General features: G+C 44.6%; 1 protein-coding gene across 1 annotated transcript in view; it reads left to right on the top strand.

The window, feature by feature from the left end:
- The window catches only part of cfap410 (cilia and flagella associated protein 410), a 35,311-nt gene extending 15,334 nt beyond the window's left edge, over positions 1-19,977 (top strand). Inside the window, exons 4-7 of the mRNA XM_072484213.1 lie at positions 6,048-6,277; positions 12,543-12,717; positions 16,328-16,427; positions 19,334-19,977. Coding sequence (XP_072340314.1) covers positions 6,048-6,277; positions 12,543-12,717; positions 16,328-16,427; positions 19,334-19,468 — 640 coding nt within the window. The 3' untranslated portion in view covers positions 19,469-19,977. The remainder of the gene's footprint in view (positions 1-6,047; positions 6,278-12,542; positions 12,718-16,327; positions 16,428-19,333) is intronic.
- Positions 19,978-20,538: the final 561 nt, after the last annotated feature.

Raw genomic sequence — 20,538 nt, 5'->3', positions numbered from 1 at the left:
AGGGAGGTATGCGAGAAAATCAATGGAGTGACAATTGATGGGCAGGATGTACTGTAAAGACTTGGAAGTGGATAAGTCACCTGGTCCGAATGGCTTGCATAGGGAGATGGTGGTGTAGTGATAATGTCATTGGGCCAATAATCTAGAGGCCTTGGCCAATGCTCTCCGGATATGTGTCTGGTGGAATTTGAATTTCATGAACAAATTTTGGAATTGAAAGCTAGTCTCAGTAATGGTGCCCATGATACTAATATTGATTGTTGTAAAAACCCATCTGGTGCACTCATGTGCTTTTAAGGATGGAAATCTGCCACCCTCACCTGATCCAGCCTACATGTGACCCACAGCAGTGTGCTTGACTCTTAACTGCCCTCTGGAATGGCCTTGGAAGCCATTCAGTTCAAGGGCAATTAGGGATGGATGCCAACATCCCATAAAGGAATGAATTTTAAAATATCCCAGGTTGCTAAAGCAAGTGGGAGGGGAGCTATTGGGAAAGCTTGCAATCATCTTCCGTAGGCAAGAAAATATTTTTTTAGTTCACATCTGTTTCTGTTTCTGATCACTGCATTTTGAAAGGAGGGTACAGAGGAGATTTATCAAACTAGTTCCAGGGATCAGATTTTAGATACAAGAAAAGAAAAGACTTGCGTTTATATAGCAATTTTCATGACCATTGGACGTCTCAAATCGCAGTGCAATCACTATCAGAATGTTGGAAGCTAATTTGCACTCAGCAAACTTCCACAAACAGCAATGTGACAATCTACTTTGTGATGTTGCTGATTGGGGGATAAATATTGACCAAGGTTAACCCCCTTACTCTTCAAGCAAGCGCTATGGGATCTTTTTATAGCCATCCAAGAAGGTCGGTGGGGCCTCAATTTAACACTTCATCTCCGATGGCACCTCCAATAATGCAATGCTCCCTCAGTACTAAACTGGAATGTTGTTTCTGCTCAACCTGGAGTAGAATTTCAATTTGGAACCTTGTGATCAAGTGGCAAGTATGCTACCAACTGAGCCCTGGCTGATGGATAGAAACATAGAAAACAGGAGCAGGAATTGATCATTCGGTCCTTTGAGCCTGGTACCTCAGCGGTACCCCTTATCCCCCAAGAGCCAACCCATCATCCTGAAGTGGTCCTCAAAGTCGACATGGATCTCGGAGTGTCCCAGGATGTAGATGTCATGCATGCTCTCTGAGAAGTGTGCACACGTGTGCATGATCCGGAGGCTATGGTCACATATGAGTTGAACATTCAACCTGTTAATGAAGGGCACACTCATATGCCCCAGTGCGTGCAAGTCAACATGTGTGTCATCAATTACCCCTTCTATCTTGGGCATCCCGATGATGGCAGAGAATTCTGCAGTCCGGGCATCTTGGGGCAGCTCAAGGTGGCCTCACTGATGCATTTGTGGGCTGTAGCTTGTCAGGTGCCACGCAAGTCCCCACTAGAGCCCTGGAATGAACCAGTTCCATACAAGTTCAGGGCTGCGGTGACCTTCACGGCCACCAGGAATGAGTGTTCTCCTCCCCCACGGATGCCAGGTCTGTGAGGACGTCGCACAGGTACTGCACTGTCTCCTTGTTGAGAAGGAGTCTCCTATGGCACATGCTGTCCATCATCTCCTCAAAAGACCAACGATGCCTGTAGACCTTGGCAAACCCTGGCATCCCCCTCTGGGTTCCTCCTTGGCCTCATGGGAAGTCGGGTTTCAGGGTGTGCAGCAGCCCCGACACGTGGGGTGCCGCTTCCATCCTGCGGTGACGCTGCTGCCTTCTCTGACATATACCTGTAAAGAATTGAAGGAGACCAACATTCAGTTCGGGCTTTCACCCAGGATCCTCAAACCCCCTAAACCTCCCCCACCTTTACGTGTCCTGCCTTCTCTGAGTGCAATCCAGTGAGTCAGTTGGGCTGGAGAACCTTGCTCTGCACTCTCACCCCCCCCGCCATTGCAGGAGCCCTTAGACCTCTGCTGGGAACATTAGGGAGACTGTGCCGAGGTGTCTTCCCCTGACCAACACTTATCCTATGGTCGCGAGGATATCCCCAGTGCTGAAGCCCAGCTCGAGTTTGATTGTTGGCTGCTGTCTCTGTGGTTCTGACGCTTTGAGTTCAGGTAAACTGTTCAGGCTTCAAAGTTTGATTGAAATGCAATGCAATAATTATTGTCTGAAATGTGGCACGTGTACCCACAAGAAGCCACTTGAGTAATATTTTATTGGCAAAAACGGTCAACATTAACAAAGATTTGAAAATCAACTTTATAACGTTCCACATATCACACTGACCATTAATCAACAAGGAAACATCACTGTTGGATAGTGGATCAATACAAAGCTATATCCGCTATATCATTTTCACAACAGAAACGTACACACAGTATCACTCCTTGCAGGTTCCTCAACAGAAATAAGAGGATAAACCTGAGACTGTGTTATGTCCAGAACTTTGTTGTAGAAATAATCTGTTCACCAATGCATTTCTTGTTGTCCATGCATCAGTGCCATTCTCCGTCCATGAGCCATAACTGTGCAGGCCCTCCCACACAGCCCAATCTCATCGGAAACAAATCCTGGCATCCATATGTTCCACTGGTGCTCAAGGTCCAGTTGAACATCCTTGACTTCTAGCGTGTTTGGCTCGAGCAACAACAGCCTCAGCAATCTGGAAAAGCATTTCTTCAACATCCTCATCAGGTTACTCATTTGGATCAATGTCGCGCACCTGGTCCCACAGTGTCTTCTTGCTTCAATTCTGATTGCCTTCTGGACTCCTACATCCCTCTAGGCCCGGTGTTCCAGGTATCATGGAAAACATTGTCCTCCTTTCAGGCTTCAGAAAAAGTAGGAAACTGCAGCAGCAGCCTCCAGGCATTTGCAGCAGCAAACACAACACTTGAGAATATTTTGTTTATTAGTGGTCAACAGTACCAGTGTTCAAAAAGATGAAAACAAATTACTTAACAGTCCATATATCACACCAACCATTAATCAGCAAGGAAAAGGCACCATGCCCTACACAAGTATATTTTCACTACAGAATTTTGGTACAAACATAAAACTACAACCGTTCATTTGTACAAGGAAAACAAAACACTCCCCTGGGCATCACAAAACAGAGGATCCTTGGGGTTAGGTCATTTACCTATCAGTCTCTGACCATGAACCTTCATTGTAAAGACACCTTAAACAGCCTAATTTAGTCGGAACAAAAACTTGGCATCCACATATTCAATGACGTTCAAGGTGCAGTCGAGCAGCCTCGGCGTACAATAATCAGCTCCCAGCAGTAGACTTCTCAGCAGAGGAAAGTCACACAGATGCAGAGCACACCAGAAAAGAGGGAGCTCCCCTTCCCCTTCTCCAAGACTGCCTCACAGACGAAGAGCCCCTCACCACCTGCCCCCGCCCCCGTCCTGGAATGCTTCAGCTCCCCGACCAAGCCCCAAACCATGAGGGGTCCCTCTGCCCTGGACAATGGCGAGTAGCTCGTGGGGGCTCCTTTCTGGCACTAAGTGCCATTAAATATGGGCCGTGATCTTGCCAACGCGGCTGTTGAGAAACACTCCGCCAATCACACCAAAGTGACACTTGAAAACGTTCCCATTCAATCGTGCCCAAGGGCTCTAATGCTGTCTCCCTTACTCTGAACCCACCTATTAATTTAGAGCACGATCTTCTGACCTCTTTGCGCTCTCGCTCAAGCGAATGTGGCTGGTGAATAGCGGGAGAGGCCAAAAACGAGAACCACACCAAGTGCCAAATTGTTTGCGATGCAACCTCCCCTCTCCCATAGGCGAAATCAGGATCTCGTCGTAGCGAGGCGAGAAATCAATTATCACCACTTAAGCCCAACTTTAATACAATTAACAGGAGCCACCCCATATCCACCGGCCTCCTGTCATTCAGCGGCCTCCCCAGCAGGTGCTCACGCTGGCACCGATTAGTACTCCTTTTGAAAAATGTGAACCTGGCAGAAGGGTTTCTATGAGGAGCTAAGGAAGTGAGTAGCCATCTTTGGTCAAGAGCAAAGAGCCTGGGGGCGCTGGGACTGCCACCCCAGTATTCGGTGGGGGGTGGTCAGGGACCCTTGGCTGGGAGTGGGGGACCCTCCGCAGGGATTGGCTGCCAGAGGAGGGTGGTCGGGGGGCAACTGCTCGCAACATCACCATGCCAACCCCTGGATTGTTTACCTGTTCCAGGGCAGCCCTTGTCCCTGCCCATCTGCCCTAATGGCCAACCTTAACCCCCACTGACTGCTGAGACCTCTGGCTGTGCAGCTGAAGGCTATCGCTAATAGGAATTGGCAATTGTAGTTAAGTGAGCACTTCACACATCCAAAGTGGATTCCCGTGGGTGGGTGGGCCATGTAGCATGTGGGAGTCATTGCCTAGAGTCCCAATCACACCTTGATGCATGGACACTGTGCCTGAACACTGCAAGAGGCAACACCACACAAGCAACCAACATCCGAACACCCAGGGGAGTTGGGGGTGGGGGGTTAGTGCATTGGTGTCTACTCACTCCTGCTGCCCGGTGTAGGTCATTGACCTTCTTATGGCACTGGAGGCCAGTCTTCCTGGTAGCACTCAGCGTGCTCACAGTTGCCGCCACCTCATCCCAGGCAGCACTGGCTGCCTTGCGGCTGACTCTCCTGGACCTTTGGGGGAAACAGGTTGTCCCTCCACGGCATCTAGCAGCCTCCCCAGATCTGTGTGCCAGAATCTTGGGGCTGGTCTGGGTGCCATTGTTGCGAGCTGGCTGGGGTTGGCTGAGCAAGTGCTGCTCGACCTTGTTAGCTGGGGGGTTGGCGAGCGCCGCCCTGGCGAATCAGCTGGCGAGCCTTCGTTTGAGGCAAGAAGCCCGAGAGGCCTCGTTAAGTGGACCGATTAACGTTGAATTGTGTTGCCGGCCTCGCTGGTCCGAGCCCCGGGAAGCTCGTGGCAATTCCCATTCGCTACAACACTTTGAAATTTTCCGGAGAATCGTGCTCTTGGTATTCCCTATTCTAGTGCTCTTTCTCTCTCCCAATATTCAATGAACTTTGGTATTCCTCTTTGATTTTTCTTCCTGGTCCCCACAGTCCTGCCCAACAGCATTATCAAAATGCCCCTTCAGGATCTCCATCCTGGCTCTGTTCTGGTGCATTGTCTGGCTTGTATGGATTCCACCTCCCCTAGAGCCTGTTCCAAGAATCTAAAGGCCTCCCTCCTGCACCATCTTTCCAATTCCACATTCCCCTCTTTAATCCTCCATTTTTTATACTCCCATTGCACTGGGAGTAATCAGGAGATTACTACATTTGAGGTCCTGTTTGCTAATTTTACACCTAGCTCCTTAAATTCTGATTGAGGACCGCATACCTCTTTCTACCTGTGTGATTGTCACCGTTGGGGACCATGGCTGTTCACCTCCCACCCGCGCACGCACGCACACCCTGATGCCCCTGCCGCTACTCCGTGACATCCTTGCCCTTGGTACCAGGGTGGCAACAAACAATCCTGCATTCATGGCTGTGGCTACAGACACACCCATCTGAGCCACCTGTGGTGCTATAAACTTGGCTATTGCTGGTATCATAACTAATTGTGGTACAGTGGGTAAACAAATTGCAGTGTCACGCTCGGCTATTCTGATGAGGATTTCCCTGGTCTGCGTTAGTTGATCTCAGCCAGGGTAGCAGTTGGAACATAGGGCCGATGAGAGTAGGACAAAGGAATCAACTAAGATCACTAGCTTAGAGCACAGAATCGGCCAAGATCACAGTTGAGGAAAACAGAATTGGGTTTAACTGAGATACCCTTCAGAGTTGTGTGAGGCTGTTGAGGCTCATGAAAAAGAACAGACATTTTCGTTGAGGTACCAAAGAGCTACTGAAACGGTGGTGGAAACAGTCTCCATGGAAGTTCTTAGAGGAAGGGTTGTTTCTGCGACTCGGTTTTTTTGTGCGTTTTCTCATTTTGACACAAAACAAAAATGTGTTTAATCTTGTGTTTCCTCCCCCCCCCCCCCCCCCCCCCCCGCCCCCCCACAGTGTGAACAACATCACTTCTTTAATGGATTTTCAATACTGTCAGAATATTAGTGAGCTTTACCTCCGGAAAAACAGTATCCAAAGCCTGGCAGAGATCTGCTACCTGAAGGGGCTGCACAGACTAAGAGTGCTGTGGCTGTCAGAAAACCCTTGTTGTGGCGTTGACACCCACAAATACAGAATGACTGTCTTGCGGAATCTGCCACAGCTGCAGAAGCTGGATAACCAAGGTATTAATGTAAAATAAAAGGTACTGATGTGTTTGCAGCATTATTGAGCTGGATATACTTCACAGGATTTATTTGTTGGAGCCTAGTTCATGATATTTGTTCTGGAATGGGAACTGGCATTACTTCCAGGAAATGTTAAGACACTGAGAATTATGAAAACATTGTACGGTGTTTCTTTGTTTGTGACAGTACACTGTTCTTGAAACTATTTGAAAGCTGACAATTTTCTCCTGTATTTACATAAACACGGAATCACATCCACAGAGGGTACTAAACTGACCAAACATTATCTTGAAAAGGAGCTTCATGGCGCACCTATGCTGGGAACTTTGCTCTGTATCTAACTGGAGTAGTACTAGCCCTTGATGAGATAGTGTCCTGGAACTTGTAAATCTCTTAAATGTTTACATTTGTATTGGTCTGTTTCTGTGCCTTGTATCTAATTGGATCAACCAGCCATGTTCATGTGTAAGCTTCAGTCCAGCCTCTTCCAACCTTTTCTCATCTAAATCTACTATAATAACAATCTCCTAACATATGCCTTCTTCCTCTCTCTTTCCTTCCTATGCTTGTCTAGTTTCCTGTTAAATGCATCTATACTATTCGTGTCAACCATCCTCTGAGGTAGCGAGTTCCACACTCGCCATTCTTTGGGTGAGGAATGTTCTTCTGAATTTCCTATTGGATCTCTCAGTGACTATCTTATATTAATGACCTCTAGTTATGTTTTTACCCTCACAAGGGAAACTTTCTCTATTTATCAAAATCTTTCATAATTTTAAAGACCTCTATTAAATGACCCCCTCAGCCCTCTTTTGAAGAGGAAATATACCTGGCCTGACCTTTCCTGATGTATGTAGCCACACATTTCTGTAAATCGTCTCTGCACCCTCTCCAGTATCTCTGTATCTTGTTTAGAATATGACAACCAGAATTATGCACCTTACCTAAATGTAGTCCAATAGGAGTTGATAAAGATTTAGCAAAATGTTCCTATTTTCCAATTCTCCCCCTCCAGCAATAAAACCTAGTTTGCTTTTGCCATGACCTTGCTAATTTGTGGTGTAATTTTTTGTGATTGATGTATTTGCACTCCCAAGATCCCTTTGTCCCTCTACCTCACCTGGACTTGGGGCCTTCAAAGCAACAAAGGACTTTGCTGTTCTTATCTCATATTTATCTATTTTGAACTTAATTTGCCAACCATTTTCCAATTGCTTAAGTTTATTAATGTCCTGTAATTTTTTGCAATCTTCCTTGTCATTGACTATTCCCCAAATTGGGGCCATCTGCAAATTTAGAAATAGTGTTTTTGCTTCCAAAGTCCAAATCATTAATGTAGATTGTGAACATCAGCGCAGTGGTTAGGGCAGCCCCTTAAGGGCAGCACGGTAGCATTGTGGATAGCTCAATTGCTTCACAGCTCCAGGATCCCAGGTTCGATTCCGGCTTGGATCACTGTCTGTGCGGAGTCTGCACATCCTCCCTGTGTCTGCGTGGGTTTCCTCCGGGTGCTCCGATTTCCTCCCACAGTCCAAAGATGTGCAGGTTAGGTGGATTGGCCATGATAAATTGCCCTTAGTATCCAAAATTGCCCTTGGTGTTGGGTGGAGGTGTTGAGTTTGGGTAGGGTGCTCTTTCCAAGAGCCGGTGCAGACTCGAAGGCTGAATGGCCTCCTTCTGCACTGTAAATTCAATGATAATCTATGATTAATCTAGGACAAAGGTTCGGCACAACATCGTGGGCCGAAGGGCCTGTTCTGTGCTGTATTTTCTATGTTCTATGGTCAATCCTTGTGAAACACCATTTCCCATCTCTTTCCACTCTAAATAACCACCCTTCTATCCCCATTCTCTGCTTTCTGTCTTGTAGCCAGCTAGCAATTCATTCTGCCAATTGTTCCCTGGTTCCACATTCTCCGAACTTGGTCAGTCAATTAGCACCTTAGCAAAAAGCCTTTTGAAAATGTCAAATAAATTAAATCTATTGCATTGTTATTGTCTACTCTCTCTGTTACCTCCTCAAAGAAATTCAATAAGTTTGGCCAAACTAGATTTTCCCTTTTGAAATCCATGCTGACTAGCCATTGTTATATTTTTAGTTTCCTTTAGTAAAGATTCCATTATTTTCTGATGTTAAACTGTCTGATCTATAATTCCTTAGACCTATAATTCCTTAGACATATGTTGTCGCCTTTCTCAAATATAGGAATGATGTTAATTGTCCACTATTTTTACTTTTTGAAACATCCAAACTGGGGCATTAACCGCTTTGCATTTGTTTAGTTTATTCAATATATTCCATTTTTATTTTAAATACACTTATTACTCAGGTCAGCATTTATTATGCCTATGGGCGCTATCTCCTTGGTATAAATACTCAAGCAAAGAAATTATTTAATATTTCTGCTATCTCTCTATCGTTACCTGCGTATTATCCTGTTTTTCTTTTAAGGCCCTATTTCCATCTTTGCCTTCTGTTGTTTTTTTTTTAAATAGTGCACCTACAAAATATTCTGCGCTTTTGTTTTATGTTCTTTGATGATTTAATTGAATTTGCCTTGCCTTCATAATTGATTTTTTTTTTTTACTCCTCTCATAATCTCTCTTCATTCCTCGCGCTATTTATTCCTCTGCACTCAAGTTCTTTCCTGGTCTTCATGGTTGAATAAGTAATAATCTTTATTATTGTCAAAAGTAGGCTTAAATTAACACTGCAATGAAGTTGCTGTGAAAAGCCCCTAGTCGTCACATTCCGGCGCCTGTTCGGGTACACATGGAGAATTCAGAATGTCCAATCCACCTAACAAGCACGTCTTGGACTAGCAGGAGGAAACCGGTGTGCCCGGAGCAAACCCACGCAGACACTGGGAGAACATGCAGACTCCGCACAGACCGTGACCCAAACCAGGAATCGAACTTGGGACCCTGGATCTGTGAAGCAACAGTGCTAACCACTGTGCTACCTTGCCGTAGAAGACTTAGAAGTCCCACGAGTGTTTAGTTGTTTTCTCTCTTTGGTGGAACATAATTTGCTTGCACTTTGTTCCCATTTTATTTTGTTGAGTTCCATTCTCAGTTCTTGAACAGCAGTTTTTTCCAATCATCTGTTAACTTGGTTTTCATCATTCTAATGGCCTTCTCTATTATTATCTTAAAGCATATAATATCATGGTCACTGTCACCTGTAAGCTTCCTTACCTTTACTTCTCTTATCTACTCTAGTTCATTCCCCATCACTAGATCCAGTAGTGAATCTTCCCTGGTTGGGCTTTTTACAGATTGTGAGAAATTAATCTTGTACACATTGTAAGAACTCAATTCCCTTATCCCCTCTACCTACCTCTTCTGCCCCAAAAATTGGTTTTGGGCAGTAGTAGAAAAGTTCCATATTACTTAGAAGTGGACTAAGAGGATTATGGAGAATGTTAAAATAGGATTACAATGCAACTATGTCAACGTAAAAGCATTGAAATATGAGGTTAGCAAGCACAGTTAGCCATGTGGGAATATGATATAGAAAATAGAACATAGAGTGCAGAAGGAGGCCATCCGGCCCATCCAATCTGCACCGATCCACTTAAGCCCTCAGTTCCACCTTATCCCTGTAACCCAATAACCCCTTCTAACCTTTTTGGTCACTAAGGGCAATTTAGCATGGCCAATCCACCTAACCTGCACGTCTTTGGATTATGGGAGGAAACCAGAGCACCCGGAGGAAACCCACGCAGACACTGGGAGAACGTGCAGACTCTGCACAGTGGCAGTAACAGAAATGTGACTTAAAATGGTGAAAACTGGGTGCTTAATATATGAGGGTATAAACTGTTAGGAAAATATAGAGAAAGAAAACAAGGTGGGATGTCAACACTGATTAGGGAAGACATTGTAGTGTTTGAAAAAAAGGGACACCTTTGAGGGGGCAAGGACAGAATTCATTTGATGTGGAGATGCCGGCGTTGGACTGGGGTGGGCACAGTAAGAAGTTTTACAACACCAGGTTAAAGTGCAACAGGTTTGTTTCGACTCATTAGCTTTCAGAGCGCAGTTCCTTCATCAGGAGTGTTTAGAGGTGGGTTCCACAGCCACATATATACACAAAGTCGATGATGCAAGATGATACTTTGAATAATCTGTAGTCCTTTTGGGATCTTGACTGCTTTTTTGCATCTTTGTAGAAACTTGATGTCAGTGTCTATATGCGCGATCTTCTTGGACATTCTATCCACTTTGAGCCGGCAGTTTGCGGTGTCGATGGTAGCCATGAGGTGAAGATGCCATCGTTGAACTGCGGTTGTGGAACCCACCTTTTCATTCACTTGATGAAGGAGCTCTTTGTATCAATAGGTGCACTAACATAATCTCCTGACTGGGGTTTCAGGCCTTGGCATGTCTGCCTGCCTGCTTTCATAGCCTTAAAAGTGCTTCTGAGGCTCCCGAGAGCTGCTCATTGAACACAGCTTAACACGGAGACAACTTTCTACTGACCTATATTTTTCTCCTCTCTTAATTTCAGGAGACCTCTCCTTGATGTCCATAAGCTAATGCAAAATAAGTAAACCCGGTGGACTCATTGGTTGAGTCCCTGGTGACAAATGGAAAAAAACTCTAGTCCTTTATACCAGTCAGTATTCCTGATCATTATTTTTGGGGTCTGGTTGTACTATCCTAAAGCTCCTTGTGAATGTGGGTGATATGCAGTGGGCTTTAGCTGGGTTATGCCCAGGTTACCCATGACTTGCTGGAATATTCTGGACAGGCTTTCTCTTTAACTTCCAGCAATTGGCACAATGGTGTCTGGCCTTATGGAATAGAAATGCACAGGCTTCTGGGCCTGACTCCTTTTCTCAGCACCAGCCTTTCTGGTCTGAGGAATGGACTTTCTCTTTCCAGCTGTCCCTTCCCTCCCACGGGTGCTTGGCTTCCTATCACTCTTGGATATGATAAAAGGAAGATTGACTTTGGGATGAAGGCTAAAGGACAAGCTCGTAATCATCAGCCAGGGTCATTGCCAGCCTAGCTATTTCCACTTTCAATTCCTCTTGTGTGTTTTTATAGGGCGAGAGAGTGAGATTTTGGACTCTTTGAGGAGCATTATTTCTCAAAAGATTTTCATACATAGCCTTGACCTTAAGTGCTCATATCCACCAATCAAACACTAGCTGCTTAAACCATTCAAATTCGATGTACATCTGCTGCTTTCAGAGGGTAAGGAATTTTTGACAGGATGTCTTCACGTCAATTCATACACATTTTAAAATGGCATTCTTTGCCGCCTCATAGTTTGCCAAATTCTCATGCGACAACAGGGAGTAAACTTCGTGAGCTTGCTCTGCAAAAGCAGAGTCCTGCTGTTGCAGGTTTTCATCTTGATTGTTGAGCTAGTGTTCTTTTTTTCAAAGAAGGCGGCTTTTACTTCTTCCTTGTCAAACTTTGAGATTAAATAGGCAAACTTAAATAGTTTGACCCTCTGACTGAGCTAGGGGTGCCTTCAGTGGACACAGGTGACCTGTCCCAAGCAGTTTGAGCATCTGATTTTGTTTTGGAAAGCTCGCTCCTTCTCCCGATAAAGACACACACACAGGAATAGAAAGTGATTCCACTTTTCTTTCTTCTTCCTCCTCGCTTTCTTTATTTCTTTTCTCTCCCTTTCTTTATTTCTTCTTCCCTCCTCTCTTTCCCGAGCTTCAAATTCTAGCTCAAACTGCCTTTGTTCGCGCTGTAATTTCGCTAAAGCTAGGATGTCTGTTGCAATTTCTATAGCTTCACAATTCAATTGTCTGGCCACAAGGTTTAAAAGTTTTGATTAGTTGCGAAAAATTAGGAGTTTCTGCTAATGAAATACTTTTCCACAAGCGGTGGAAGAGACAAATATCTTTCTGTTTTAAGGCAAAAGTACTGAAACAGAGCTTTGGGGCTCTGGGAGGGGCCAATGGAATTAATTTTAGAAAGCTCTAATCCAAAGCCACTGCATTCACAATTGGAGAATGGCCTCCTGTGTTTGATACACCTGTAGTTTGATGATTGAATCTAATCTGAGAAGTCTATATTAGGATCTGTATGTATATTAGGACAGGATCAGATTCCACTGTGATCATTGTTGAGAATCATCTAGATAATGAATGGCCGAGTGGCCGAGGCACAGAGTGAAATGTGTGACTTTCAGATGAGTTGGGTGAAGCTGGCAGGAGGAAAATCAGGTCCCTGTTAATGAAAATTATTTAACTGTTCGTACTGAAAGTTTGTAATTCATCTGTTGTTGTAGTGGTGACAGAGGAGGAGCTGGCTCAAGCTTTAGACGATGGAGAAGAGATGGCTGCCGTGCTAAGCAAAGAACCCATGGAGTCAGCAACAAATCACTCCAGGAGAGAATCTGGCACCTCTGAACCAAGCACCGAAATGGAAAGCGATGTCTTAAGTTTCAGGATGGAAGAGACAAAGTAAGGGGGATGGATCAGCTTTGTTTTTGAATTCCAGCTGTCTCACACACATTTATCTTTTAGGAAGGTGACATTTAACAGTGAGCTGTAGATAGCAGGGCTGATTTCCTTGTAACCTGATTTTAATATTCACTCCAGATCTCTTTGGAAGATTGTTTGCTCCACCTGAAGTTTTACACTAGATGGTTTGTGTTCATTGAAGGAAGGTTATGTTAATGCTGGAGAATGGAACACTCCCAATTTGGCGATCCATTGCTGGCATTAAGTATTACAAGGGAAATATAATACAATTAAATTCTACCTACCTATGTCCCTTTATTTCATTAGTGTGGAATTGAATACACCATAACCAATGGTCTCTTGCAGTTAGGATTGTCAACTTATTGAATTATACAGCACCGAGGTCATATGGCTTATCATGCTTCTGCTGGTTCGGCGAAAGAGAATTAGCTTTCCTGGTCTGATCTTTCCCCGCATCGTTGTCAGGGTTGTTTCCGTTTTCAGAAATTTATCCAATTTCCTTTTGAGCTATTACTGAATCTGCTTCCCCCAACCTTTCAGACAGTGCATTCCCGATCATCGTAACTCACTGCATGAAACAAAATTCTCTGCATCTCTCCCACTCCGACCCCTCACCATCTCCAATTTTGTTAAATCGGTGTTTTCTGGTTACTAACGTTCCTGTCTTAATCTCAAGTGATGTCACATTTAGGAGAAGTTGACTCACACCACTTTGGAGCTCAATTTACACAACATATTCACAGTAGATAGAAGCCTTCATTGTGCCTATTTGGGCTGCATTTGCATAAAAGGTTTATTTTAATGCAGGAAAGGCCTGAGGCACTTAATTGGAGAATCAGGACACCAAGCAGTAGTAAAAGAATGAAGATTTGATAAGTGAATTCAAGAGAGCAGAGTTGAAGATTAAACCAAGTTCCGTAGATTAAAATCTAATTCCCTACGCCCAGTGGTCAACTGTGATTTTCAAAGTTTATGAGCATTGGAGGTGGAAGAGTAGATCCTGACTGCACAGTAAATTGGTAACCGTGTTACTTTACCATTTACTTTTCAAAACATATATTGCAGAATATGTATGCACCTGAAAATACCTATTATTTTGCTGTGAGGGTGCTTGACTCTGTATCTGCTGTTTAAGATCTGCGAATGTTTGATAGGGAATGTGAAAGAAGTTTTGCACTACTTAACCCAAGCTATAACTGCCCTGTGAGAATTTCATGGGTGGCAGATTTACTCTGTGTACCTTACCGGTGCTATACCTTCTCTAAAGCATGATTAATAGTACAGTATACCATGCTGTATATAACTTTGGTGTACCCAACTCCCTGTAAATCTGGGAATTCACAGCCTAGTAATTCATCAGGGAAGGGCTGATTCCTGTCACTGATCCCAGTTAGGCCGATAGCCAAATATAATAGAAGAATTCAGAATGTTTGACAGAATGGCTTATGAGTCATTGACACTGGAGATAGTGCACTGGATTTTCTTCAAGGGTGTTAGGAAATTTCCTGGCTTGGCCAGAGGTGGGTTTTTCATTCCGAGGGAACGCACTCTGTGTTCGTAGAATCCCTACAAGTGTAGAATGAAGCCATTCAGCCCAGCAAGTCTGCACCGATCCTCTGAAGGAGCACTCTACATAGGCCCACACACCCACCTGTAATCCCAACTAACCTTCTTGGACACTTTTAAGGAGCAATTTAGAATGGCCAATCAACCTAACCTGCACATCTTTGGCCTGTGGGAGGCCGGAGCACCGGAGTAAACCCACGCAGACACAGGGAGAATGTGCAAACTCCACCAGTTACCCAAGGTCGGAATTGAACCCAGGTCACTGGCGCTGTGAGGTAACAGTGTTAATTGAAGTTGGGTGCAGAGTCCCAGTAGGAATTTGGAGGCAGCCACAGGAGGACTCTTATGATTTGTAAAATGGGATGAGAATAGATAGGCATCATTCCCTTACCACAATCAGCTGTGCCAACCTATGCCAGGGTTGGCTGGCGCGCCCTGAGGGTGATCCCCCTCAACTGATTCCCATTTTGCCAAACCTATTGTAAATCTCGCTGACGTGACATCACACCTGTGAGGCTTGAATGGTCAGTGAGGGGGCAATCATGAGGGGGCTTTGTAATGAGATTAAAATATATGTAAATCTACTAAAATCCGTGTTCTTGCCCTTTGTGGGTGTGAACCTTATTACGTCATCGACGAGGGGCATGGAAAATAAGGAAACAAGATCTCGCTGGCAAGAATCTTGTTTCCCAATTCTCGTAAGACTTTGCCCCCGTGTCGTCATTCTTGCTGACGGCAGACACTGGACAAAATCACTCTATTACTCTAGGAGCTTCTGGGTTCTGTAGCGGGAAGTCTCTGTGCTTTATTGCTTAATCCCAGTTATAACGAAAAGAGTAAGGCCCTCTACCCCTCACACCCCCAAGCCCTAAACATGCCATCTAATGCTCTCTGTCCAACTCTAGCCTCTATGCTGAGTTATGGCACTACCGTGTACATTCGTCCACTATACACATTGTATGGAACCAATGAACCCATAGTGACAAGATTACTTTAAAAAGCTTTGGAAAAGTCATTTCATTCATAAAAATAAACATAATAAACAGGACTGGCTGAGAGCCCAGGCATCCATTAGTGTTAAAACAGCTGAGCCCCAGAGAAAACATTGGTAGATCGACAATTCCAGCTCTCTGATCTGTCAATTTCACAATGCTTAAGATAAAGAAACTTAAGTGTATGCAATTCCTGCTATTGATATTTAATGGATTTGGATGATTGACACTTCGATAAAATTTGCTGTATCTGCAGGCCAATAAATTAATGAGTAATCTTTTAAAGCTTTTTTTTAACACCGATATATTACTGTCGTTATAGAGTTCATCGGTTCTATACAGAGTGTAGAGTAGGTCAATGGACATGCTTAGCATGGAGGTTATGAGGCTGGAGGGACGTAGCTTGCAATGGGCATTATGAAAAACCATGGGGATGGGTGGGGAGGCATAACTAGGTATGGAGGGTAAATAAACTGAGGGGGCTGAGTAGAGCAGAGCTTGGCATGAAGGGCATGAGAGACCATTGAGAATGGGTGGGGGGGCATGGGTAGAATCTTTTGAACTTGCCTTTAAAAAGGTGCCCTCATACAGACACGAGGTGTCGTGAACGACAATTCCTTTAATAACCGGCCCAACTCCATACAAATTATGGGGGACAAGGACCTGCCTATCCGCACAATATAGCTGGACAGGTCGGGAGTGCAGGGTACAGACCTGCAACCTGACCCAGTTTTCAGCCTTAAAGGGCACTGTTTGGGGTTGGAAATCCTGGAATCGAGTCCCGAGGTGCCATGTTCACCCCTCCATGGAGTTTCCCTGACTCTATGACAATCCAGCCAGTGTGTATTCCAATTACAGAGGGTCTCCCAGTGTGCAGTAACCAACTTATTTTAACCACAATGATGACACAGCCAAACCTCTCTAAGAAACACAACATGAAGGTTCTTATAGTTTGTAGACAGAACAGGCCATTGATTTTTTTTTTCAAATCTGGAGTAACATTTACTGATGATAACTGCTTTTCACTCTAGTAAAATACGAGAGGAACTTGGAATGAAACCACTAGGAAGAGACAAATTTTCCTCCTCTGTTGCAGTAAAGGAACTAACTACCTGCAATGGCACCAAAAGGGTAAGGCACTTGCTGTGCACTTTATGATACAATCATGTAATCTACATTCATCCTATGCTGTAGCATTGGAAGCCATTAGGCCCATCTATGAAAGAACTGCCAATTAGTCCCACAGCCTTGGAAAAAAAAAATCTTCAAATTCCTTTATGTAAGATATTGGGGGCGATTTTCCGATATGACGGCCAAGTGTTCGCGCCGCTGTGAACGCCGTCGATTTCATGATGGCGTGAACAGGGCCCGGGCACGACCTATTCTGTCCCCCACAGGGGGCCAGCACGGCGCTGGAGCGGTTCACGCAGCTCCAGCATCCATACGCGGTACCAAATGGGCGCCGCACCAACCCGCGCATGCGCAGTTGAGCCGCGCCATCCTGCACATGTGCGGGGAACTTCTCAACGCGCCAGCCCCGACTCAACATGGGGTCGGTGTTCAGGGGCCGGCCACGCCGGAAAGTAGGCCCGGGGGAGGGGGTGGTGGGAGGCTGGCTCGCCGATCGGTGGGCCCCGATCGCGGGCCAGACACCATCGGAGGCCCCCCCCCCCCGGTGAGGCTGCCCCCGAGCGTTCCCGCAGAGTTCCCGCCGGCAGCGACCAGAGGTGAACGGCGGGACTCTGTCGTGTCGGAGCGGCCGCTCAGCCCTTCCTGGCCAGAGAATCGGCGGCCCTGCCGATGCCGGCGCGTGGAAAACGAGCCGGCGCAAATGGCGCCGATTCTCCGCACCTCGGAGAAACGCGCGCCGGCGTTGGGGCATCGTGGCGCGGTTGCTCCGATTCTCCGGCCCGGCGCGGGGCTCGGAGAATCGCCCCCATTGAATCTGCTTCTCGCACTCTTTCTGGCACTGCATTCCAGATCATAACCTCTTGCTCATTAATAAAACAAAATCCTGATGTCGCCACTGGCTGTTTTGGCAGTTATCTTAATCTGAGGCTCTCATTACCTACAATGATATCACTGGAAATAGTTTCTCCCTTGGTGCTCGACAATCTTCCGTGATTTTGAACACCTGCCTTTTAACTGTTGCCAAGAAGGTCCCTGTATTTCTTTCGTCTCTCCATGTAGCTGAAGTCCCTTAGCCCTGGCCTTGGTGTAGTAAAATATTCTCTTCAACTTTCAAAGAAAGACGGAGGTTCTTATGGTTGTAGTCAAACCAGGCCACTGACTTGTCCAATTCAAAGGTACCATTTACTGATTAAACTGGTTTTCACTCTAGTAAAATTTGTGAGGAACTTTTAATGAAACCACTGAAACCTATAGTGGTGCCCAGAGAGGGCACAATATTCAGCTTGGATGTTGCCAGTGGCTTATAAAGGTTCAACATTACTTCCTTGCCTTTGTGTATATTGATACAGTAACACTGGTTAGCACTGATTGATTAGGTGACTGTGTGGACATTCTCCCGGTGTCTGCGTAGTTTTCTTCCAGGTGCTTCAGTTTCCTCCCACAGTCCAAACATGTGCAGGTTAGGTGAATTGGCCATGCTAAATTGCCTTTTAGTGTCCAAAGATGTGCAGGTTAGGTGGGGTTATGTAGATAGGGTGAGGAATTGGGCCTAGGTATGGTGCTCCTTCAAAGGGTCGGGGCAGACTCAATGGGCTGAATGGCCTCCTTCTGCACTGTAGGGATTCTATGATTTATAAAGCCGAGGATTCCTGATGCCTTTTTAACTACCTTCTCAACCTGTCCTGCTTCTTTCAAAGGTGTACACTCCCGGGTCTCTCCGTTCTTGCCTCCTTTAATCTATACTGCCTCTGCTCATTTTTCCTACAGTGAATCACTTCATACTTCTCCACATTCATATCAGCTAAAATGTGTCTGTCCATTTCACCTGTCCTGCTTAAGTCTTACTATCATGCTCATTATTTACTACATTTCTGAGTTTCATGTCATCTGCAAACCTATACATCCAGATCATTCATGTAATATTTTAAAAAGCAGCAATACTGACAGGTTGGGGCTGATATCTGTTTCCCTTTAGTCTAGAAAACAGCTGTTCACCACTATACTGCTTTTGTTCTCTTTTTCTCAATTTTGTATACATACTGGTACAGCCTCTTTAATCCCTTGGGCTTCAATCTATTTCGAACAAGTCTACATGAAATTTTTCATCAAATACCTTTTGAAAGTGACTGTGAGATCCTCATCAACCCTCTCCATTACTTCATCAAGAAATCATTCAAATTAGTCAAATGATTTACATTTTAACAAGTCCATGCAGGCTTTCATTAACTGACCAATATTTATCCATGAGTAAATTAATTTGTTCAGTAATGTTTCCCCACCTGACACTGGGGCTGATTGGCATATAGTTGACAAGATTATCCCCCTCCCTTTTGTGAACAGGTATGTAGTATTTATAATCCTCCAGTCCTATGACACCACTTCCGAATCTAAGGATTGAAAGATTGGGGCCAGAGCCACCAACAGACTCCCCCTTGATCCCCTCAGCAACTGAAAATGCATCATATACTTTTTCTGCTTTGAGTGCTGCCAATTGTTTAGGTATTTTCTCTTCATCTATTTTCTGTATACCTCCTGCACTCACGTTGAACAAAAAACCCATGGTGTTCGAACCGGGTTCAAAACAGGGTTTTGAAATGGCAGTTCAGAATGTAAAAGGTTGTCAATTAGATGAGAAGGACACCCAGTTGTAAGGCCCTGGAAAATAATCAATTGGAATAGAAGGCAATGCCAAGAGTGTTGATTTGAGCTGAGGGAGGAGCAAAAAACAGAAAAGATTAATCATACTTGACTATTTAATGTTTTTGTTGGAGTAATAGAGACAGTTGATGAGTCATTGAGGAAGAACATGTACAGGACTCTGGATGGCAAGCCGTGCCATGTACTTTTTGATTTTGTTTTAATTAGTAAATTTAAAATTGTGGTTCATTTAATGTTGTTCTTTACAGTGCACCTCCAATGTGCTGAGCGCTGTTCTTCTGCTATTGAAAGAGCTAGATGGAGATGGGCTGGAGATCGTGCACAGAACCACAGAGCATAAACTTCGTATATTGCACAGGAAAGAGACTGAACAGGACAGATGAGCTACATCCAACCAGGGCTCCTGTGGGTGCTGTTTCAAAATTCAATGAAAATATCTGAGAAAATAAAAGCAAGGACTTGGAGAAGAAGTGAAAAGACTTCACCACAGACTTAACATCAGACGCTATTGGTCCTAGAGAATATTTACTAAATGATATACACACATCCTGCCAGACAGGGAACTGCTTATTGGGATCAGTAGCTGCACACGTGATGCCATCCTTGTAATAATCACTCTTGGCTTAACGTGAGAGCAGAATTCAACAATTAACCCCACGTTGTTGCAATTCTGCCTGGAAAGGACAGTGGTGTTACTGTATAAAAGGTAGCTGCATGCTAAAACAGAATGCGTACAAGGAAAAAATGTGATACTATTTCATCTTCACAGGCTCAAGAATTGTATATTGCTTGTCCGGTTTTTGGCTCTTGTCCTGATGTTACCTGCATCTAATGTTTAGGTATCCATTCTTGACACAAGTGTTGATCTGAATAAAAGTCTAATTTGAAAATACTTTTTATAGGCAATGCAGCTGTTATGCAGACTGTAAGCCCTGACTAGGGTAGGAACAGGAAGGTCGAGGTTAATGTCACCCATATGATATCTGTGCTTCAAATCACTATCTCGAGTTTCCTGATGGAAAGCAGCTATTTTGGACATTTGCGTTTAACCATTGATACCCCTCCTAGTCGAACAGCCTGCCATCAATTCCTGTGTATGGAGGGAGGTTACCATGGAACTGAACCAGCAAGAGTAACGGGTTGATGAAAGACTACAGAAAAAGTTAATGGAGGACTACAGAAAAAGTACTATCAAATTAAAATCAGTGTAGTACAACGGGTCAAATTTATTTATTCATAGAAGTCATACAACACCAGGTTAAAGTCCAACAGGTTTGTTTCGAATCACTAGCTTTCGGAGTGCAGCTCCTTCATCAGGTGCATGAAGAGGTGGGTTCCAGAAACACATATATAGATAAAGTTAGTGATGCAAGACAATACTTGGAATGCGAGTCTGCAGGAAATTAAGGCTTCACAGGTCCAGATAGAGCGACTGGATAGAATGATAATCACA

This window comes from Scyliorhinus torazame, chromosome 2 (assembly GCF_047496885.1).
Source record: "Scyliorhinus torazame isolate Kashiwa2021f chromosome 2, sScyTor2.1, whole genome shotgun sequence".
In the NCBI taxonomy this organism is placed as follows: Eukaryota; Metazoa; Chordata; class Chondrichthyes; order Carcharhiniformes; family Scyliorhinidae; genus Scyliorhinus; species Scyliorhinus torazame.
This window is presented reverse-complemented; position numbering and strand designations above follow the sequence as displayed.